Source organism: Dama dama, chromosome 23 (assembly GCF_033118175.1).
Source record: "Dama dama isolate Ldn47 chromosome 23, ASM3311817v1, whole genome shotgun sequence".
Lineage (NCBI taxonomy): Eukaryota > Metazoa > Chordata > Mammalia > Artiodactyla > Cervidae > Dama > Dama dama.
This window is the reverse complement of record NC_083703.1, coordinates 45,557,788-45,575,909: the sequence shown is the minus strand read 5'-3', so window position 1 is coordinate 45,575,909 and position 18,122 is coordinate 45,557,788. Positions and strand designations below refer to the sequence as shown.

Genomic DNA, 18,122 nt, shown 5'->3' with positions numbered 1-18,122 from the left:
GGTCAGGAAGAAGTCAGAGAGAACCCTGGGCAGAGCTGCACTGGCGACTCTGATTCTCACAATAATCACTTTATGGGGCATCTCGGTGTCTAGCTGAGTGCCGCCTTTCGAAGTTGGTGCTACAAATGACCAGAACTTGAGGGTCTTACATCCTGGAAGGAAAAAGAAATAGAAATAGGAGTGTGCGGTTGAACCGAAATCACCTCTTTGGAGGTGATGCCATGCTTGTCATGACACCCCTCCCCCACCCCAAAAGGAGAGCGATTCTGGTGAATGGGGCCTGTTCTTTCCACCCCTGTGGAAGGGAGTCCTTGGGGTCAGCCTCCCCTCAGGGCCCACTTGAGATGGGAGTTCTCATTCAGCCTTGATCCAGGGCCTGGGCATGAATGGTATCAGTACCATCCCCCTGAATTCAGTCATCCCTCACTGCAGGTATTAGGACTCTGCACCCATAATTCTGAAATCCAAAAATCTCTCAAGTTTGCTTGAGTTCATTTGGGCAGCAGTCCTTGATGGGGCTGCCTGTGACAGTGCCCACCGCCTAGCATGACTGTCCCAGGATGCGGGTGAGGCCTGTTCACGCTGTCCACGGCACCAGGTGACCTGGACATTCGTGCTGCTGCTGAAAACCTCAGCTTCTGAGTCCCGCACGTCTCTGACCTGCAGGCCAGGGGGAACGGTTGAGGGCCCACGTCTGGAGCTGAGTGACAGGAGATCCACATGCTCACCTTCTGGACCTGTTTCCTCGTCCATCACCTTCTGCGCTTGGAAGGACTTTCTGCACAAACCAGGCAGGGGTCATCATGTTCCAGGCACCGCTGACTCTGCTGGTTGTGGCCAGGTGCAAAATCGGGGGCTCGGATGACTTGCCTCCCTGTGGACCATCTCAGGACTGTGGACATCCATGTGTCTGGGTCACATCCTGACAGATGTGCCTCCTTCTGGCTGTAGCACTGTTGGCACCTGCAGGATCCAGGTGTGGGGAGCATAGCTGGGCTGTGTATGGTGGTTAGAGCATCCCTGCCTCAGCCCCCCAGAAGCCAGGACCACCCCCAGTCCACAGTAGTGACAGCCAGAAATGTCTTCAGAAGTCAGCAGTTGTCTCCTGGTTGGGGACCACTGTCCTGTACCCAGTGGGGCTCAAATTTAGAGAATGAGTTTGTTTTTTAAAGTATCATTTGGTAACTTATCCAACACATTTTTTCATCCCTAGTTGAATTTCTAAGTTTAGCTGGAACTTTGAAGGTTGCCAACATCAAAACAGTTAAACAGGTCTGGAACAATTACTGAAATGAAGGTGCTTTGGCTTTTTCTTGGGCAAAAAGCATTTGGGAAGTGTATTGATCAGAAAACACTGGTATTTCTGCTGAGGGTCTGGCACGGATGTGTTCTGTCTGGCTGACACCGGGCTTGTTGTAAATCTGGGACGAGTCTACGTGTGGTGCATGCCAGCCCTTGGGCGCCTTCCGGGAGGGATGGGGCGGGGTGTGGATTAACCCATTCTCTCCAACTAGCCCGCTGTAGATTTGTTTGTGTTTTTTTCCGTCTTAAGATAGGACTTTTCCTTAGAAGCGTACAGGTGCCTTCAGCTTCTTGGAGGCAGTGAGGGCAAGTGCATCACGTGCCTTTTGCTCAGGGTGGACCGTCCCAGGTCTAGGTGGATAAGAAGTGGAGTGGGGAGAGTCCGTATGTTGCCTACTGCTCTGGTTTTGGCTGTGGAAATGGTCTAGTTGTGTTTCATTTAATACACGAGCTCAAAATGAGATGCTCGTTTTCTCAAAGATGGCTTCCCTGATAGCTCAGTTGGTTAAGAATTTGCCTGCAGTGCAGGAGACCCTGGTTCAATTCCTGGGTCGGGAAGACCTGCTGGAGAAGGCTACCCACTCCAGTATTCTTGGGCTTCCCTTGTGGCTCAGCTGGTAAAGAATCCACCTGCAATGCAGGAGATCTGGGTTCGATCCCTGGGTTGGGAAGATCCTCTGGAGAAGGAAACGGCTACCCACTGCAGTATTCTGGCCTGGAGAATTCCATGGACTCTATAATCCATGGTGTCGCAAAGAGTAGGATATGACTGAGTGACTTTCACTTTTCCCAAAGATTTCCTGGTGGCTCAGATGGTAAAGAATCAGCCTGCAATTCAGGAGACCCTGGTTCAATCCCTGGGTCAGGAAGATCCCCTGAAAAAGGGAATGGCTATGCCCTCCTGTATTCTTGCCTGGAGAGTCCCAGAGGAGATGGACAGAGGAGCCTGGAGGGCTATAATCCACAAGGTCACAAGGAGTCAGACATGACTGAGGGACTAACACTTTACCAAAGATTAAAAAAAAGTCACCATTCTGGTTATATCTCTTTTTAACTATGACTAACGCAAAAGTCTTCCTCTTTAAAGGAACTCTTAGCGGCTTGCCCTGCTCAAGCCCAGCATTTGTGAATATCAGGGTTCACCCATCATCCTCCACACATTGAAGACAAGCTGGAAGTGGAGCTTCACTTTAAGCGGCTGATCTTATTATTACAGACAATACATTCTAAGTGCATTAGGTGAGTCAGGACTTTGAACTATAAAAGAACAGTGACATCGGAGCCAGACCAGGAGTTAATGTTCTCGTATCGCCAGCCGTCAGAGGAGGTCCAGTGAATGGCCTTCTCACCGGAGCTTGGGGCCCCTCAAGACCAGCTTGGAGTCTGACCTGCACTCACCTGGGACCTGAGCATTCCAGCCGGATGTTGTAGGAACATGAACAAGCTTTAGTGGAGCCCTGTCTCCCTTCCTCACCTCCACTTTATTTTCTTCTTGGATATGATGAACTGTCCACTTTCACAGTTTTTCAAGTGACAATTGTCATGTTGTGACCAAACAGCAACAAAGCTCACTTCCCCGGGGGGACAGAGTGGGCTGACCTGCCCAGAAGCCCAGGCTCTGCTCTGTAGTGGGGGGCTCACCCCAAAGGGGATTCGAAGCTGGAGGGAGGGGGACACAGGTGGCTGCGCGGGTGTCCTGTGGCCCCAGGCCGTGTGGGCATGGCAGATGGTGACGCTGCCGCCCGCACAGAGAGCAGGTTAGAAGGTCTGCTTTGGGGACACGCCTGTCCTTTTCTCTCACCCGTGGTCACTGCCTCTGCCTGCCCCCTCAACAGTTCTGTGAAAGCCAAGGAGATGACCAGAGTCCCATTGTCTCATCTCCCTGAGGTTTTTACACTTCCTGTTTCTGCATTTTAACTTCCTTAAAGACAGAACTCCTTAATCACTAACTAAAAACAGCCCCAGTGGTGCTGGGAGGTAGGCAGAAGCTTCGCCTGGTGGCTGAGAGGGAGGCAGTGCCACCTGGCCCTTCGGCCAACATGCCCCACGCCAGGTCGACCGGTCCAGCTCCTCAATTTAATTCATAGCAGGCCGGTGACCTGGGGAACGCAGCAGGAAGCCTTCTCGGCAGGAGGCTGACTTGTGTCCACCTGGAGTAGTGACCATCACAGCCCTGAGCATGAAAGTGTTAGTCGCTCGGTTGTGTCTGACTCTTTGCGACCCCGTGGACTGTAGCCCACCAGGCTCCTCTGTCCATGGGATTCTCCAGGCAAGAGTACTGGAGTGGGTAGCCATGCCCTCCTCCAGGGGATCTTCCCGATCCAGGGACTGAACTCAAGTGTTCTGCATCGGCAGGCAGATTCTTCTGAGCCATGAGGGGCGCCTCTGTAACTACACGTTGCTCCCTGCCAGGCTTGAGCAGAATCCTTCGTGTGTGACCTGGCTTGACCCCCACGCTGTTGGCATCACTCCCACGGCCTCAGACCATTGAGGGCTAACTCTCATTTTTGTGCTCAAGTTGCAAAAATGATCATGTCTCCCCCTACCTCCACCCCACCCACTGATATCACTAATTAATCACATAAGTCACTGAGCTAAGAAAGCTGGCTTTATCTTGCTATGACTTTTGGTTTACCAGGAACTGTGTATTATGAGCTTTGGCTTAGAAATCTAATAACACCAGAGGGCTCAATAAATCACATCGGTTTATTATCGGGTTTCAAAAGCACAAAGTGCAGGGCTGTGCCGTGACTGTCGTGTTCCGAGCTGCTGAGAATTTTGGAGTTGATCACATCTCTCTGAGGACAAAGCCAAGGGCGTTTTCCCTGAAGCCATGAAGTCAGCAAGCAGGAGTGACGGCTGGTCCTCTGGACTGGAGTGTCCGTGCCTTTAGGACCTGGTGGGGCCTTGCAGGCCCTGGGCCTGGGTGTGGGGAGTGTGTGGTCTCAGGTTCGGCACTGACTCTCCTGAGGATGAATAGAACCATCATTCCTACACCTCGAAAGCCGTCCATGTGGCGAGCTGTTCCCGCCTGCCTCTCCAGTACCCACAGCTGGTCCAGCACCATGGACTTGCTGGCCCTTGAGCAGTTCAAAGCCGACCTGTGTGCTGACTCTCAAATGCAATATACGAGAAGCTTTGTTAATGACGAATTGACTTGGGAGACCTTTATTCTGTGGGAAACAAACGTGGGTGTTTGCTCAGGACCCCTGGAGAAGCCTCTGAATGTATGTGGTTACAGTATCTAGGAAATACTTCTGAAGCCTGGTAAGCTTTTTAGCAGTTGTTTCGTCTGGTCCTTGAAAGGCTTGCCATTCAAACCGTGTTGCTCCCCAAAGAATCCAGGATTTAGGAAAAGCACTGCCAAGTTGAGAAGACATGAGGACCCATGTGACACTTTTCTTTTGGAAAAGAAACAGCTTAGCCTGAATGGAGCAGAGCATCTTACCTGGCTTCAGTGCAGAATTGGTCTCTAATCTTCTGTATAAAAGAAGTCAGCTAATTCAGTGGACTATAAGTAGAAGAGACTATTAGATGTCTTCTCTTTAAGAGTAGTCAGAAAAATGAAGGCCAAATTGCCACCCGGTAGAGTTAAAATACCAGGAACTTTCCTTCACTTCCATCTTTGCCTTCAATTTGTATAATTATTGCAAATATCTTTTTTTTTTTAAGTTTTATTAAGGTGCAATCGATACACAAAGGACTCTATATAGTAAATGTCTAAAATTTGAGTCTGGGCTTATGCAAACACAAGTGAAACCATCCCCACACCAAAGAAATTATACCTTCCAGAAAATAAGATAAATTAAAAATACATTTTTAGGGACTTCCCTAGCAGTCCAGTGGGTAGGACTCTGCACTTCCACTGCAGGGGGCACGGGTTCAAGCCCTGGTCAGAGAACCAAAATCTGGCAAGCATACAGGCATGACCAAAAAATAATTTTTTTAAAAGCCAACTTTGTCGTAGCCCAAGATTGGAATTTCGCTTTGGGTCTTTAAACAGCACTCATGAGATTTAAGAGAAAACCACCCAGGTGACCAGCTCTTGCACTATTAGAACAGATTTAACAGATGCTTAAAAATACCCCTATGTGTGGCACCATCTCCTCCATAACCAGCTAGGAGACTGTGCCTGTTTTGTTCAAACTGATCTGACAGGGAGTTAAGGTGGCTTCAGAGCCTCGGACATGACTGGTGTTGGACTGGATCAGACAGCTGAGGGTCTCCTGGGTCATCATGACCAGCACCAAAGATATGGTGTTACTTTTGGTCCAAAACTAAGGGAGCTTCAAAGGTTTTATGGTTTGTTTTTCTTGTGTGAATGAGTCATAGAACTGGCTCGGAAAGGCAGATTCCAAAAGAGAATTTTAGAAAATATTTTGGGCTTTGGTTACGTTGAAATAAGTATTCAACCTTGTACGGAGACTTGAAAAAGCTCATCAGAACTGATAAATTACAGTAACATCTGTGTAAAACTAGTCTTTCTGTCTCAGTAACATCTTCCATGTTAGCAAAGGATAATTTAAAACCACAGTAGGTAGTTCTTCAGATGTTCCACGGGCCTAACAAGTTTGCAGTTAACAGGGTGAGTCACTTCCTATGGCCCAGCCCATGGGCGCAATGAGAGGTTTGGAGAGCAACACTGGCAAGCTCATCCCCTATTCCTTAGTCACTTTCTTTATTGTGTGTATCTAGGCTGCACAAAGTAACCAAACCCTTTCTGGAGAACATTTTATGTCTCAGAATAAGTGTTATGGTCTGTAGAACAGTTTTCCATGTTCTTACTCTAGGAGCAGAAGGATTTGCAGATTTTTTTTTTTTTTTTAAATTAAATCCGTATTTAAATTCTCAGAAATCATCAGCTCCCAACAGGGCAGTTTTCAGCAGTACACCACCAAAGTGTTGGAGCTTCAGCTTCAGCATCAGTCCTTCCAATGAATATTCAGGACTTATTTCCTTTAGGACTGACTGGTTAGATCTCCTTGCAGTCCAAGGGACTCTCAAGAGTCTTCTCCAGCACCACAGTTAGAAAGCATCAGTTCTTCAGTGCTCAGCCTTCTTTATGGTCCAGCTCTCACATCTGTACATGACTACTGGAAAAACCAAACCATAGCCTTTTACCGACCTCTCTCATCTATCACGTATCAATTACCTCCTACCTAGCTCTCCCGTCACCTGCCGTCTATGATCTGTCCACCATATGCTAGCTGCCAGTCTGTCCTCTGTTTTTAATATTCTGCGGAAACAAGCTCCCTGGAGTGCCTTAGAAGGGGAGAGGGCCTGGTTTTTCATCTGCTCTTGGAGCAGCAGGGTGCCCTGCAGGCCAGCGCCTGCCTCAGGTAGCTGACATACCAGGATACAACTGAAATAGCACCTCTGATAAGCACTCCCTCTCCTCGAGGAGGCCTGGATCGCATCACACTCAAGCTTATCACCCTTGCCTTCCAGGGTGACAGCTGCACTGGGCTCAGGGCTTTCAATGGAGCAGGCTAAAAATGTGCACCCTCTGTGGTTTCCAGAAAGAAGGGAGATAGGGACAAAAAGATAAAAGTGATCCTTGGAGTTGACCCGAGATGTGTCTGGAGTAAATGCCACTTCTTCAGCTTGAAGGCAGGGCTGTGGGTACCCCTGTCCCAGCCTGTCCTGAGGCTGAGGAAGCATCGTCAATGTGTGTAACCCTAGACTAGACATATACGTGCAGGTGTGTATGTATTTATGTACAATATTGATGTATAATGTGCTTATATAATGTATGTAATTATACCATCTCTAATGAAATGAAAGTGTTAGTCGCTCAGTCGTGTCCAACTCTTTGTGACCCCATGGACTGTGACCCACAGGCTCCTCTGTCCATGGAATTCTCCAGGCACAAATATTGGAATGGGTTGCCATTCCCTTCTCCAGGGGATAGAAATCCACAACAATAATTATTATAAACTGTCCTAAACAGCCAATACCTTTACCTTTTCGGGGGTAAAATGCCCTGCAAAGTGAGTCACGTAGACAGAGATGCAAGTGAACATTTCCGTCATTGTTGATCTTATATATTCTGTGGGGAAGATGGGCTGTGTTTAGAGTTGAAAGGTCACTGTCTCTGGCCTTCCGGCCAAATGTTCATGGCTGTCCAGACCTGCTCAGGGTCTTGCTCAGGGTCATGAGCTGGCACCAGCCCCAAGGTGAGGCGGATGGGGGTGGATGGCATCAGCTATGCCTTCAGACCCTGTTCACGTGCCTGGAGAGTTGCGGGTCACCCGGTGGATGGGAGGCCCTCCCAGGTTACCGAGCGGATGTGTTCCCGTACTTGGTGTGGTTGACACCACTGTTCTCAGCAAATTTGTGTAGAATCACCAATGGTGTTGGGGTCATTCCATCCCTTTTCAATCTCTCGGGAGCCAGTGGACCACAGGCAGAATGCTTCTGTCTCTGCAGCACCCTGGATTAGTCTGGGCAGACATTCTCGTTACTGGAGATGACATTTGAGGGGTTCTCTCACAGTTCTGTGCCTGGAAAGAGCATTAGCACCATCCCTATAACTCGGTCACACTGGCTCCTGGGCTTCAGGCTCCTAGAAATTCGGCTCCATTGTCCCTGGTGTTTCTGTTTTACATCACACATGGGTCAGTTAATGTGTCAACTCAGTTGAACTTGGTCGTAATGCTGTCCTTCCCTCCTCAGGGCTACCAGGGCATGGTGGACGGTGGCAGCAACATTGTGGAAGCCGACTGGGAGAGCGTCTCCAGCATCCTGCAAGTGGTACGTGCTGCGCTCGTCCTGCTGGGTTCTTTGAGTTCTCTCTGGTCTGAAACCTTTCCTGCTTGTGTTCCAGGAGCACTTAAAACAGGTGAATGTTCGGAGAAGGCAATGGCACCCCACTCCAGTACTCTTGCCTGGAAAATCCCATGGATGGAGGAGCCTGGTAGGCTACAGTCCATGGGGTCACAAAAAAAAAACAAAACAAAAAAATAGGTGAATGTGCTGCCTGGCATCATGGAAAGAATACATTCTTAATTTTCCATTTAGTTTTTTTTTAAAAAAAGCTTTGCACACTGAGGAGTTATTCTTGCAAGAACAAGTTGTGTTTGATGGCTAGTGGTACTTGTGGGGGATCTTTTTTTTTTTAGAGCAGATCAGTGTTGAGACAGTTTTGGTTTGTTGGTGCTGCGTGTTTAGTGGTGCATCTCTTTGCCTGTTGGGTTTGGGGTGCCGTTTGGCATCAGTGACTGTGGCCTGGGAAGGCCCCTGACCAGCAGCCTCCGAGGGCTGTGGCTTTAGTGGGGACACAGCATCTCCCCCCGACTCAGGGCTGACTTCCTTGGCATGTGCAACGATGAGGTAATTACAACTGCAGGCGAAACAGCTCTTACACAGAATTGAAAAGAAGCCTGCCCGAATATGTCATGCCCAATAAATTCCAGGAACAATGCAGCTCAGTGAAGGCTCCAAGTCAATTAAGAAATAAAGAGATTACGTGGAAAGAATGGACTTCATGAAAAGTGTTTTACTTGCGGTTTGATCTTTTGAAATGTATGTGTTAATATTAATCTGTGACTTGTCTTGAGTTTTTTAGAATTTTTATTGGCATACAATGTTGTGTTTCTGCTGTGCAAAGTGAATCAGTTATAATATGTATGCATGGACGCCCTCTTTCTTGGGTTTCCTTCCCATTCAGGCCACCTGAGTAGAGTTCTCTGTGTTATATGGGAGCTTCTCAGCAGTTATTTTAAACATGGTATCAGTAGTGTATATGGGTCAATCCCAGTCTCCCAGTTCATCTCCCCCTCCCTCACCGTAATCATAAGTTTGTTCACCACACCTCTTACTATTTCTGCCTTGCAAATAAGTTCATCTGTATCATTTTTCTAGATTCCTTGTATAAGCAATACTGTATGTGTTTTTCTCTTCCTGACCTCACCCTGTAATACAATCTCTCAGTCCATCCACTTGCCTGCAAATCACATTTCATTGCTTCTTATGGCTGACTATATTCCCTTGTATATATGTACCACATCTTTACCCATTCCTCTGTAGATGGACATTTAGGTTGCCACAGTGAAAATCGGGCATGTGTCTCTTTGTGAATTAGTTGTTTTTTCCCCAAATACGCCTAGGTGTGGGATTGCCATATCACACGGGAACTCTGTTTTTCATTTCTTCAGGAATGTCCACAATGCTCTCCATAGTGGCTGCACCCGCTTACACCCCACCAAGAGTGTAGGCAGACCCCCATCCCCCAGGCCCTCTGCAACACTTATTCTCTGTAGATCTTTTAATGATGGCAGTCCTGAAAGGTGTGAATGGTACCTCAGTAGTTTTCATTTGCATTTCTCTAATAATCAGTGATGTGGAGTATCTTACCATGCTCTTTTTTATTTGGGTAAGTATCACTGGCTTCCTTCTCCTTCTCCAGGAGAAGGAAATGGCAACCCACTCCAGTGTTCTTGCCTGGGGAATCCCAGGGACGGGGGAGCCTGGTGGGCTACCATCTATGGGGTAGCACAGAGTCGGACACGACTGAAGCGACTTAGCAGCAGCAGCAGTGTTGGCTTATTGGAAGTTGGCGCTGTTGTGATCTTTCCTGATGATTTTCTCCAGGAAATATATTGAGCAAAGGTCTCATTTCCAGCCCCGATGACTCTTGAACATGAAGACCCCAGCAGCGCCTATTTTCAAGGTGTTGTTACAAACAGCGGTCACAAGGCGGCAGCATTTCTCCATGCCCAGCTCTGGTTTCTCAGGAAGCTGACCTTAGGGAAAGTCCTGTTCCTGGTGGTCCCTTAAGAGTGGATGTGTCAGAGGAAACACCCAAGGCTCGTGTCTCCTGACTTCTTCCCCTTACCCTTTGTCCCCTGACCACCTCCGCATTCCTGCAACAGCAGTCTGGGGAGGGTGCTGTCATCCGTGGGTAGGGGGGCCCTCAGGAAGGAGACTGGAGGTGGGAACCCCACCAGCAGAGCCATGGAGCCCAGGCGACTGTCCAGAGCTCCTGCAGCCCTGAGACTGCCCCTTCCTATTGGGGCAGGAAGCCTAGACTCTGCAGGAGGGACCGCCCCCCACATCCAAGACTGTGGCTCATGCAGAGGGTCCATCAGGGAGGGCTCGTGGGCCGGCACGTCCTCCTGCTCCCTCAGCCCAGGACAGTCTGGCCTGGGGACCCAAGTGTTCGGGCTCCAGGAGTGTGACCCCACCCTGGGTCACCAAGGCCTGAGGGGGACAGAGCCAGCATTTCTTTCTTCTTTTACTGTTTGTTTTGAATGGGAGTATATAGGTGATTTACCATGTTGTGTGGTTTTGTTTTTTAGTTGTACAGCCACTTGATTCACCTGCACTTAGTCATATATATATATGTTTTTCTGGTTCTCTTCCCATATCAGTCATTACTGAGTGTTTTATAGGGTTCCTGCGCTACCTAGTTGGGTTTTTTGATTAACATATACACACCATTATTTATCAAATAACCTCAACCTGCTAGTTTCTCCCTGCCCACCACCATTCCCTCTTGACAACCATATGTTTCTAAGTCTGTGAGGCTGGTTCTGCTTTCTGAAGGAGTTCATTTGTCACCATTTTTAGATTCCACTAGGTCATGGTATCTTGGAGTTTTGTCTTTCTGATTCTTACTTCACTTAGTATGATTATCCTGAGATTGTACATCCTCCTGCAAATGGCATGCTTGCTTTCTTTTTCATGACAGAGTCATATTCCATTGTGTACATGTATCACTTGTTTTTATCCATTCATCTGGGCACAGTTTGTTTACTCCCATGTTTTCGCTGTTGTAAAGCTGCTGCCGTGCCTGCCTGGGTGCATGGTTTTCTCCGAGTCTGGTTTTCTCCTCATATACTCTTAGGAGTGGGACGGCCAGATCACAGGGCAGCTCTGGTTGCTTATATTAATGCCTTCTAAATGCACTTCCATATTGCCGTCACCAGCTACATCCACCAGCATCATTAAAGGGTCCGCTGTTCTTACCTCCGCAGTGTACTTCTGTGGATTTTTTATAGTGTCCTTTTCCATTTCTTTGAGGTGATACCTCATTGTCATTTTGATCTTCTCATCTCTGATAATTTGCCGTATTTAGCCATTCCTCATGTGCTTTAACATTGTGAACTGTATGTAGCTCATACTTTTTTTGACAGTTTGCCCTGTTTTTAATTATTTTTGATAAGTTACCCCTGGATTTTTTTGAGGGCAGGTATTATTTAGAGCCCAGCAGTCCTGCCTTGTGGATATTGTGTCCCTAAGCAGTAATTTTCTGGTTGCTCCTGTGGGGAATGGGCAGAACTCAGATTTCTATTTTGCTGGCACTTGTGGTGAGCCTGACTAAGAAGGGCAGCCGTGTTACCTGGGGCTGCTGGACACGGGGTTTCTCTGGCTGTGGCTTGTGACTGGCCCTGGCCCGCCTTAGGCTCAGAGAGCGTGCGGGGTCCCCCTCCCCATGGGATGGCCGTCATCCTCTTGTGAACTTCTCCCTGCTCCAAGCGTTTAGCTGATGGCTGCGTCCTTGTTTTCCTGCCCTACTGTGTCCCCCGTGGGAATGGGCCTGTGTCTTTAGCCATTGAATTCCAGTTCGGAGCTAAAAATGGAAAGACTCCAAATTTCCACAGTTGATCAACTGAAAAGACGAAAGGCGGGACATCTACACCAAATCCTGTGTTTATACCCAGCACGCATGTGTTCAGGGGTCTGTGCAGTTGGGAGGAGACAGATAAACAGGTTTCTTTCTCTTCCAGGGAGGGACCATCATCGGCAGTGCCCGCTGCCAGGACTTCCGTTCTCGGGAAGGCCGCCTGAAGGCCGCGTGTAACTTGGTTCAGCTGGGCATCACCAGCCTGTGTGTGATCGGCGGGGACGGCAGCCTCACCGGGGCCCACATCTTCCGGACGGAGTGGAGTGGGCTGCTGGAAGAGCTGGCCCGAGACGGTGCGTCTCTGCTGCCCACACCTCCTCGTCAGAGCACTCCCACCACTGACATCCTGCCCCATCAACTGTCCCATAGGTGTTTGTTGCTGGCGGTGCTGCAGACCTCAAAGCTGCCACCTCAGGACTCAGATTTGTGGCTCAGATAATAACAAAAGTGATTATAAGAATAACGTTTATTCCAACATTCTACATGCCAGGCATAGCTCCACTTTGACCCTGGTGGTTTTATGCCCGCTCAGGACAACCATCCAGAGCTTCTGTGCCAGTCCCTACTTTACAGAGGAGGGTCAGGGGCTCAAGGTGAAGCCACCTGGGCATGAGTGTGGCCCCGCTCACACCAGCCGTCACATGCCTGCGGCTGCCCCCGCCAACTCCCTTGGGGTCCCTCCAGCCGGTGGTATAAGACTTGGTCCTTTATCGCTTCCAAAGCTGTGTAGGAAAGGACTTTTGAGACTCCTGTATATCCTGTGATTTTTATCTTTTAAATGTGTTTTTATATAATTCCAATTTAATTTAAAACATGACCAGAGGAAGCCAACTGAAGTAATAATAGCAACCTTGTGAAAGGTGTAAGCTTGAACTAAAGTGACAACCCACACGTTCCGTGAAGTCTGTCTGGGGAATGGAGGGTGGCTCTCACGCCAGCACCAAGGGCCTCGTGATGCTTCTGCACCATGTCTGCTGTGAGGCAGGTGGGCATGGAGGTGACTTGGGTGGGGGGAGCATCGCTGCCCCTGCCTTGACCTTGACGTTTGTGGTCCCATTTAAGCAGCTCTACCAACCCTGGTGGTCTTTCCTGAGAGCGCCAAGTACATCTACCAAATAATGGGGCCCCACAGGCCTGTCAGGAGTCAGGGTACCAGTTGTACCATACCCTTGAGGATGGGCTTCTGGCATGGTGACCCGCCATATTCAGACAGGCGTCAGACAGAAGTCACATCTTTTCCACCTGTCTCTGTGTGCGCCTCTTCCCTCTTCCAGCTTCTGTTCCTGGGTTGGTGCTCCTGTCTGGGTGTCAGGTGACTGCTCCTCTCTGTGTCCTCCCCTCCACCTCCATCTGGCTTTTACGTCCGTCAGCATGCAGGGTTAGGTCCCATGGATGTGACGCGGTGGGTAGGAGATGCGTGTAGGAGCACGCACTCCCCCGCGTCATCCTGGGCCTGCGGCTTGTCCCCACACAGGCAAGATCAGCACAGAGCAGGTGCAGAAGCACGGGCACCTCAACGTGGTGGGGATGGTGGGCTCCATCGACAATGATTTCTGCGGCACTGACATGACCATCGGCACGGACTCAGCCCTACACCGCATCATCGAGGTGGTGGACGCCATCATGACGACCGCCCAGAGGTGGGGGACGTGGGGACCAGCAGGAGGGGGCTGTGTAGACCTCAGTGCCAGCTCTGGAAAGTTCCACAAGCCTTGTTGCTTGATATTAGAAACAATTTTGTATTGGTGCCATCAGTGGTTTTCGTGGTTTACTCTTTATTTTCAATTTTAAGAGCCACTGCTTTCTGATTGTAAAAGAAACTCGTTTATTGCAGAGAATTTAGAAAAACGAAAAAAATAAATCATCATTACGTCAAGTCCTGCACAAAGCTCCCCTGCAGGGGTGGCGGACCGTAGAGCCCCGGGTTTGCACGGCCCTGGTCAGAGCTGGGCGAGCCCCCGCCCTGTGCCTTCCTCACCTGGGGTTCCCTCCAATGGATGAGGAGTGACCCCACGTTCCGGGTTGTAAGCTCAGGGCTGAACCTTTCCCATCACACCCTCCCTGGCTTCCTCAGGCTTCCAAAGCACCTTCACCAAAGTCAAGTGAGAGAGACAGTGGAACACGTGCCTCTGTCGTGGACCGGCCACTTGCCACCGTCTCGGGGCCACCCCCGGGGAACCGTGGCTGGAGACAAACCTCGGCCCCTGCTTGGGTCCCGGGGTTACTGGTGGCAGTTAGTTTCCCTTTCGTGGAAAGGCCGTGGTCCCGGGCGCAGACCTGACTCTGTTGCTCTCGTCTCCCGAGCTGATGTGGTTCTGGCTGGAGAAGCCTGACTCTGCCCAGTGGAGCCCTCGTCCTGGGAAGAGCATACACGCGTGTCCTGGTGGCGTGAGCATGCCTGGCACGAGAACACAACCAGGGGCGCTCACTGCTGCAGCCCCTTCGCTCAGAAGAGCCTGAAACACACTCGCCATAGTGTTTGCTTGTGTGCAGAGTGGGTCGTCTGAGGGGGACAGCTGGGGCCCTGCTGTCTGCCCGCTGTGCTAAGTGGACGCTTCTCTGCCCCTCTCCAGCCACCAGCGGACCTTCGTCCTGGAGGTGATGGGGAGACACTGCGGGTATGGTCACACAGTTGCAGTCGGGGTGGGGAGGTCCCCGGGGAGCCCCACACCCCAGCGTGAGCATCCTGGGAGGGGCATGTCCCGTCTGTGGGGCTCTCCTGGGCAGGGGCACCCGGCCCCACCCCCTTGTGAAACCCCCGCTCTCTGCCCGCAGGTACCTGGCCCTGGTGAGCGCCCTGGCCTGCGGGGCCGACTGGGTCTTCCTTCCCGAGTCCCCACCGGAGGAAGGCTGGCAGGAAAACATGTGCGTCAAGCTCTCAGAGGTAACTCGCCTTCTGTCCCCTGTGGCTGCCGGCCTCTGGTCGCGCCGCCTGGCCTGCGGCGTGGTGGCCGTGGGCATGTTGCATGTCGACGGAGCTTTCAGCCCTTGGAGGATCTCTGCTCAGAGTGGCTTCGGGCTTGTGGCTGTGACCTGGGGGTGTCCCGTCCATCCACCTCCCGCTGTGGCAGAGACAGGTGAAGGAGAAGCAGCTGAGCTTTTGAGCCACAGCCATCCTTGGAGGAAGCCACGTGAGAGCCAGGGTCTGAGGAACACGGTGCTGCTGTCCCCTCAGAAAAAGGGCCTGTGAGTTAAGTCCTCCAGCTCTCTGCAGGCCAGGCCCCGGCGGCTCGCTCCCCAGAGGGGATCTCCCCTCCCAATGCTGGCCTTGCTGTGGGTTTGGCTCAGGCCTTTCCTTTCTTTTATCTGTGGACTGTGCTCGTCTCACACCGTGGATCACTGTCAACATGCGTATTCTGTCCTTGTCAACATGCGTATCCCGTCCCTGGTGTCAGGCAGATTTCCTCTGCGAGGCGTTGCAGAAAACAAGGGGGCTTTCAGGATAGAAACTCTACCCCAATGTGTGGCCTTTCCCTCCTCTTGTTTTCATGACCGTCTCACTACTGTTCTGTAGGCAAAAAATGGAAACCTATGGCAGAGGCCAGTTATCATTGTATTCAGCAAGCACATAAGCACTGCATGCAACCAGGACCCACGATCCATGAGACATGGCCTTCGCCTTCAAGGTGATGGGTTCCAGGAGCGCATTTCCAGCAACTAATCCAATACACTTTGACTCAAAAACATGTGTAAGAGACTTGGTAAAGCCATCCCTTGGCTGGGAAGTTGATCCCTAGGTGGGGAAGATCCCCTGCAGAAGGGGAGGCTACAATCCGAAGATATATTTTTTGCAATACTCTAAAGTCTGCATTGGCTCTTGAATTATAGTATTGGCTGGGAAGAAGATCCCCTGGAGGAGGGATAAGCTACCTACTTCAGAATTCTTGCCTGGAGAATCCCATGGACAGAGGAGCCTGGCAGGCTCTAGCCCATGGGGTTACAGAGTTGGATATGACTGAGCAGCTTAGCACGCATGCATGTACAGCTGGGAGGAATCAGCCCTTTGAGGCTGGAGTCTGCTGCACAGGTCCTGGCGTGACCGTGAGCACTGAAGTAACCCATGAGCTCACTGTCCCTTGCTTCTGGCCTGGAGACGTGGGCGGTTCTCTGGTTTGTGAAGACCAGGCTGGGGCCCGGTTCCCAGGGAGATGACAGGAAGCTCTGTCTTCTGGGGTAGCCGGCAGGCCTCGTCTGCAGGAAAGACCCAGGAGCGCAGCCTCGGGGCTCATCGCCATCTGGGGATCCGGGTCAGAGACACTGGGAGCTTTTGACCTCCTGTGTCTGCAGGCCTGTCCCGCCTGTTCACCCTGGGCGCCTGGACCTGCTCGTGTCCTTAGGAAGTGCTGCTGATGAAACCGAGTGACCATGTGTCCCTGGAGAGAGCCCAGTCAGTTGGGCAGAGGCCCCCATTCAGAGTGGTTTAGGCATCAGAGGGTTTCTTCTTCCATCTCCTAGAACCGTGCCCGGAAGAAAAGGTTGAACATCATCATTGTGGCCGAAGGGGCCATCGACACCCAGAACAAGCCTATCACCTCGGAGCAGATCAAGGAGGTGAGTGTGCTCCACGCCGTGCCTGCCTGACAGTGGGCGGTTCCAACACTCGGGCAGGGTGAGGTTTGGAGCCGGGTGCCGTTAGGTAATTATTCCTGTTCTTCTTGATGGTTGAAAATACCACCTTCATGACGACCGTGGCGTCACTGGCATGAGGATCTCACAGCTCCTGACTTCTAGGGAGCCCGTGCCTCTGGAATACTGTCGGGAATATACCCGAAGTCCCCAGGCTCTCCTGACAGACACAGAGGACATGAGATTGGACGGGGTTAGAAGGTTCCAGGAGCCGGGGGGTCAGCACAGCCATCCTCTCTCCTGCTGGAGCATCAGCTGAGCCTTACTCATGGAGGAAGTGCTCTGCTGGCCTTAGTGACTGCCGTTCCACCCTGTGGGGGGCCAGCCTCGTGCTCCTGTGGCTGCAGAGCTGCTCATCCGGCGCTGGCTTGTCCGGCCTGGGAGGGTTTGCCTGGGTCACCCAGGTAACCAGGCAGGTTCTGGACGTAGCACTGGGGAGAGGCCCACGGGCTCTGGTAGAAGCTGCCCATCAGGGAAGACATGTTATCAGCATGGCTTTGCAAGTTGGCATCTTGGCCTTTTCTGTGCCGGTGACCAGCTATTCACCTGGCGATTAAAATATCAAGAGATCTGTGACAGTTGTCTGCTGTTATTTACGGGAGTAATGAGTATGATCAGAGCAAAGATCTTCTTTCCCACCTAACTGAAGTTGAGATTGGACTGTGGAGTATGAGGGCCGGGGAGGGGGTTGGGGGTTGGACCATAGCAGTCCCATGCCCTAGCCCCGACATTTTTATACAGTAAATGAGGGCCACGGGGGACAGGAGACCTGGCCTGGCCACCCGGCTGGGTTTTCATGACCCTGGCCCGAGGTGATGCCTGGAGTTACTGTGTTGTGCTTTTCAAATACAACCTTATAAATATAAGGTGATTCATGGAAAAGTTTACATTTTTATAAAGTATCCATGCTTTTAAATACAAGCTATAGAAACAGTATCTTTAAAAACCTGTTTTAGTAATGTTCACTGGCAAAGTAGGAGAGACAATGGTTTTACCTGCAGTTAAAGCATTCTCTTTAAAAAAAAAATGATTTTGGCAAGCTGTTGAACGTTCTTTGAGGAAGTAAAATTTAGAAACCAGGACATTCTTGCACATAGATGTGCATAAAGGGTGGAGCCCTTCCCCGGTCCCCAGCCCCTGGTCCTGGATGAGATGACATGCCCAGCCGTGTCCTGTTTCCCCTCAGCTCGTGGTCACGCAGCTGGGCTACGACACGCGAGTGACCATCCTTGGACACGTGCAGAGAGGAGGGACGCCATCAGCCTTTGACCGGATTCTGGTGAGTGAGGCTGGAGCTGGCCAGGCATGTCCCAAGGCAAGGAAAGCTTCTGGGATCGCAAAGGGACCAGGTTGCTACGAAGACTGGGTGGAACCATCGGTGAAGGCATCTCTGCCCACAGTGCTGAGTGACTTTTCCCTGAAGTCCCTGGGAGATCTGCTCACCAGGAGCGTTCCTTGGCCCCCAGCTACCCACTGGGAGACCCCACCAAACATGGGGGACAACACCCAGAAGGTGGAAAGGCAGTTTTCTTGTGCAGGTTTCTAGAAATGGACCCAGGGACCACAG

General features: G+C 50.9%; 1 protein-coding gene across 2 annotated transcripts in view; it reads left to right on the top strand.

Annotated features, from left to right (window-relative positions):
* PFKP (phosphofructokinase, platelet) overlaps window positions 1-18,122 on the top strand; it is a 48,580-nt gene that overhangs the window by 11,728 nt on the left and 18,730 nt on the right. For both annotated transcript variants that reach the window (XM_061126590.1, XM_061126591.1), the window contains exons 3-9: window positions 7,978-8,055; window positions 12,033-12,222; window positions 13,404-13,569; window positions 14,503-14,547; window positions 14,705-14,813; window positions 16,385-16,480; window positions 17,742-17,834. In XM_061126590.1, the coding sequence (XP_060982573.1) occupies window positions 7,978-8,055; window positions 12,033-12,222; window positions 13,404-13,569; window positions 14,503-14,547; window positions 14,705-14,813; window positions 16,385-16,480; window positions 17,742-17,834 (777 nt within the window). The remainder of the gene's footprint in view (window positions 1-7,977; window positions 8,056-12,032; window positions 12,223-13,403; window positions 13,570-14,502; window positions 14,548-14,704; window positions 14,814-16,384; window positions 16,481-17,741; window positions 17,835-18,122) is intronic.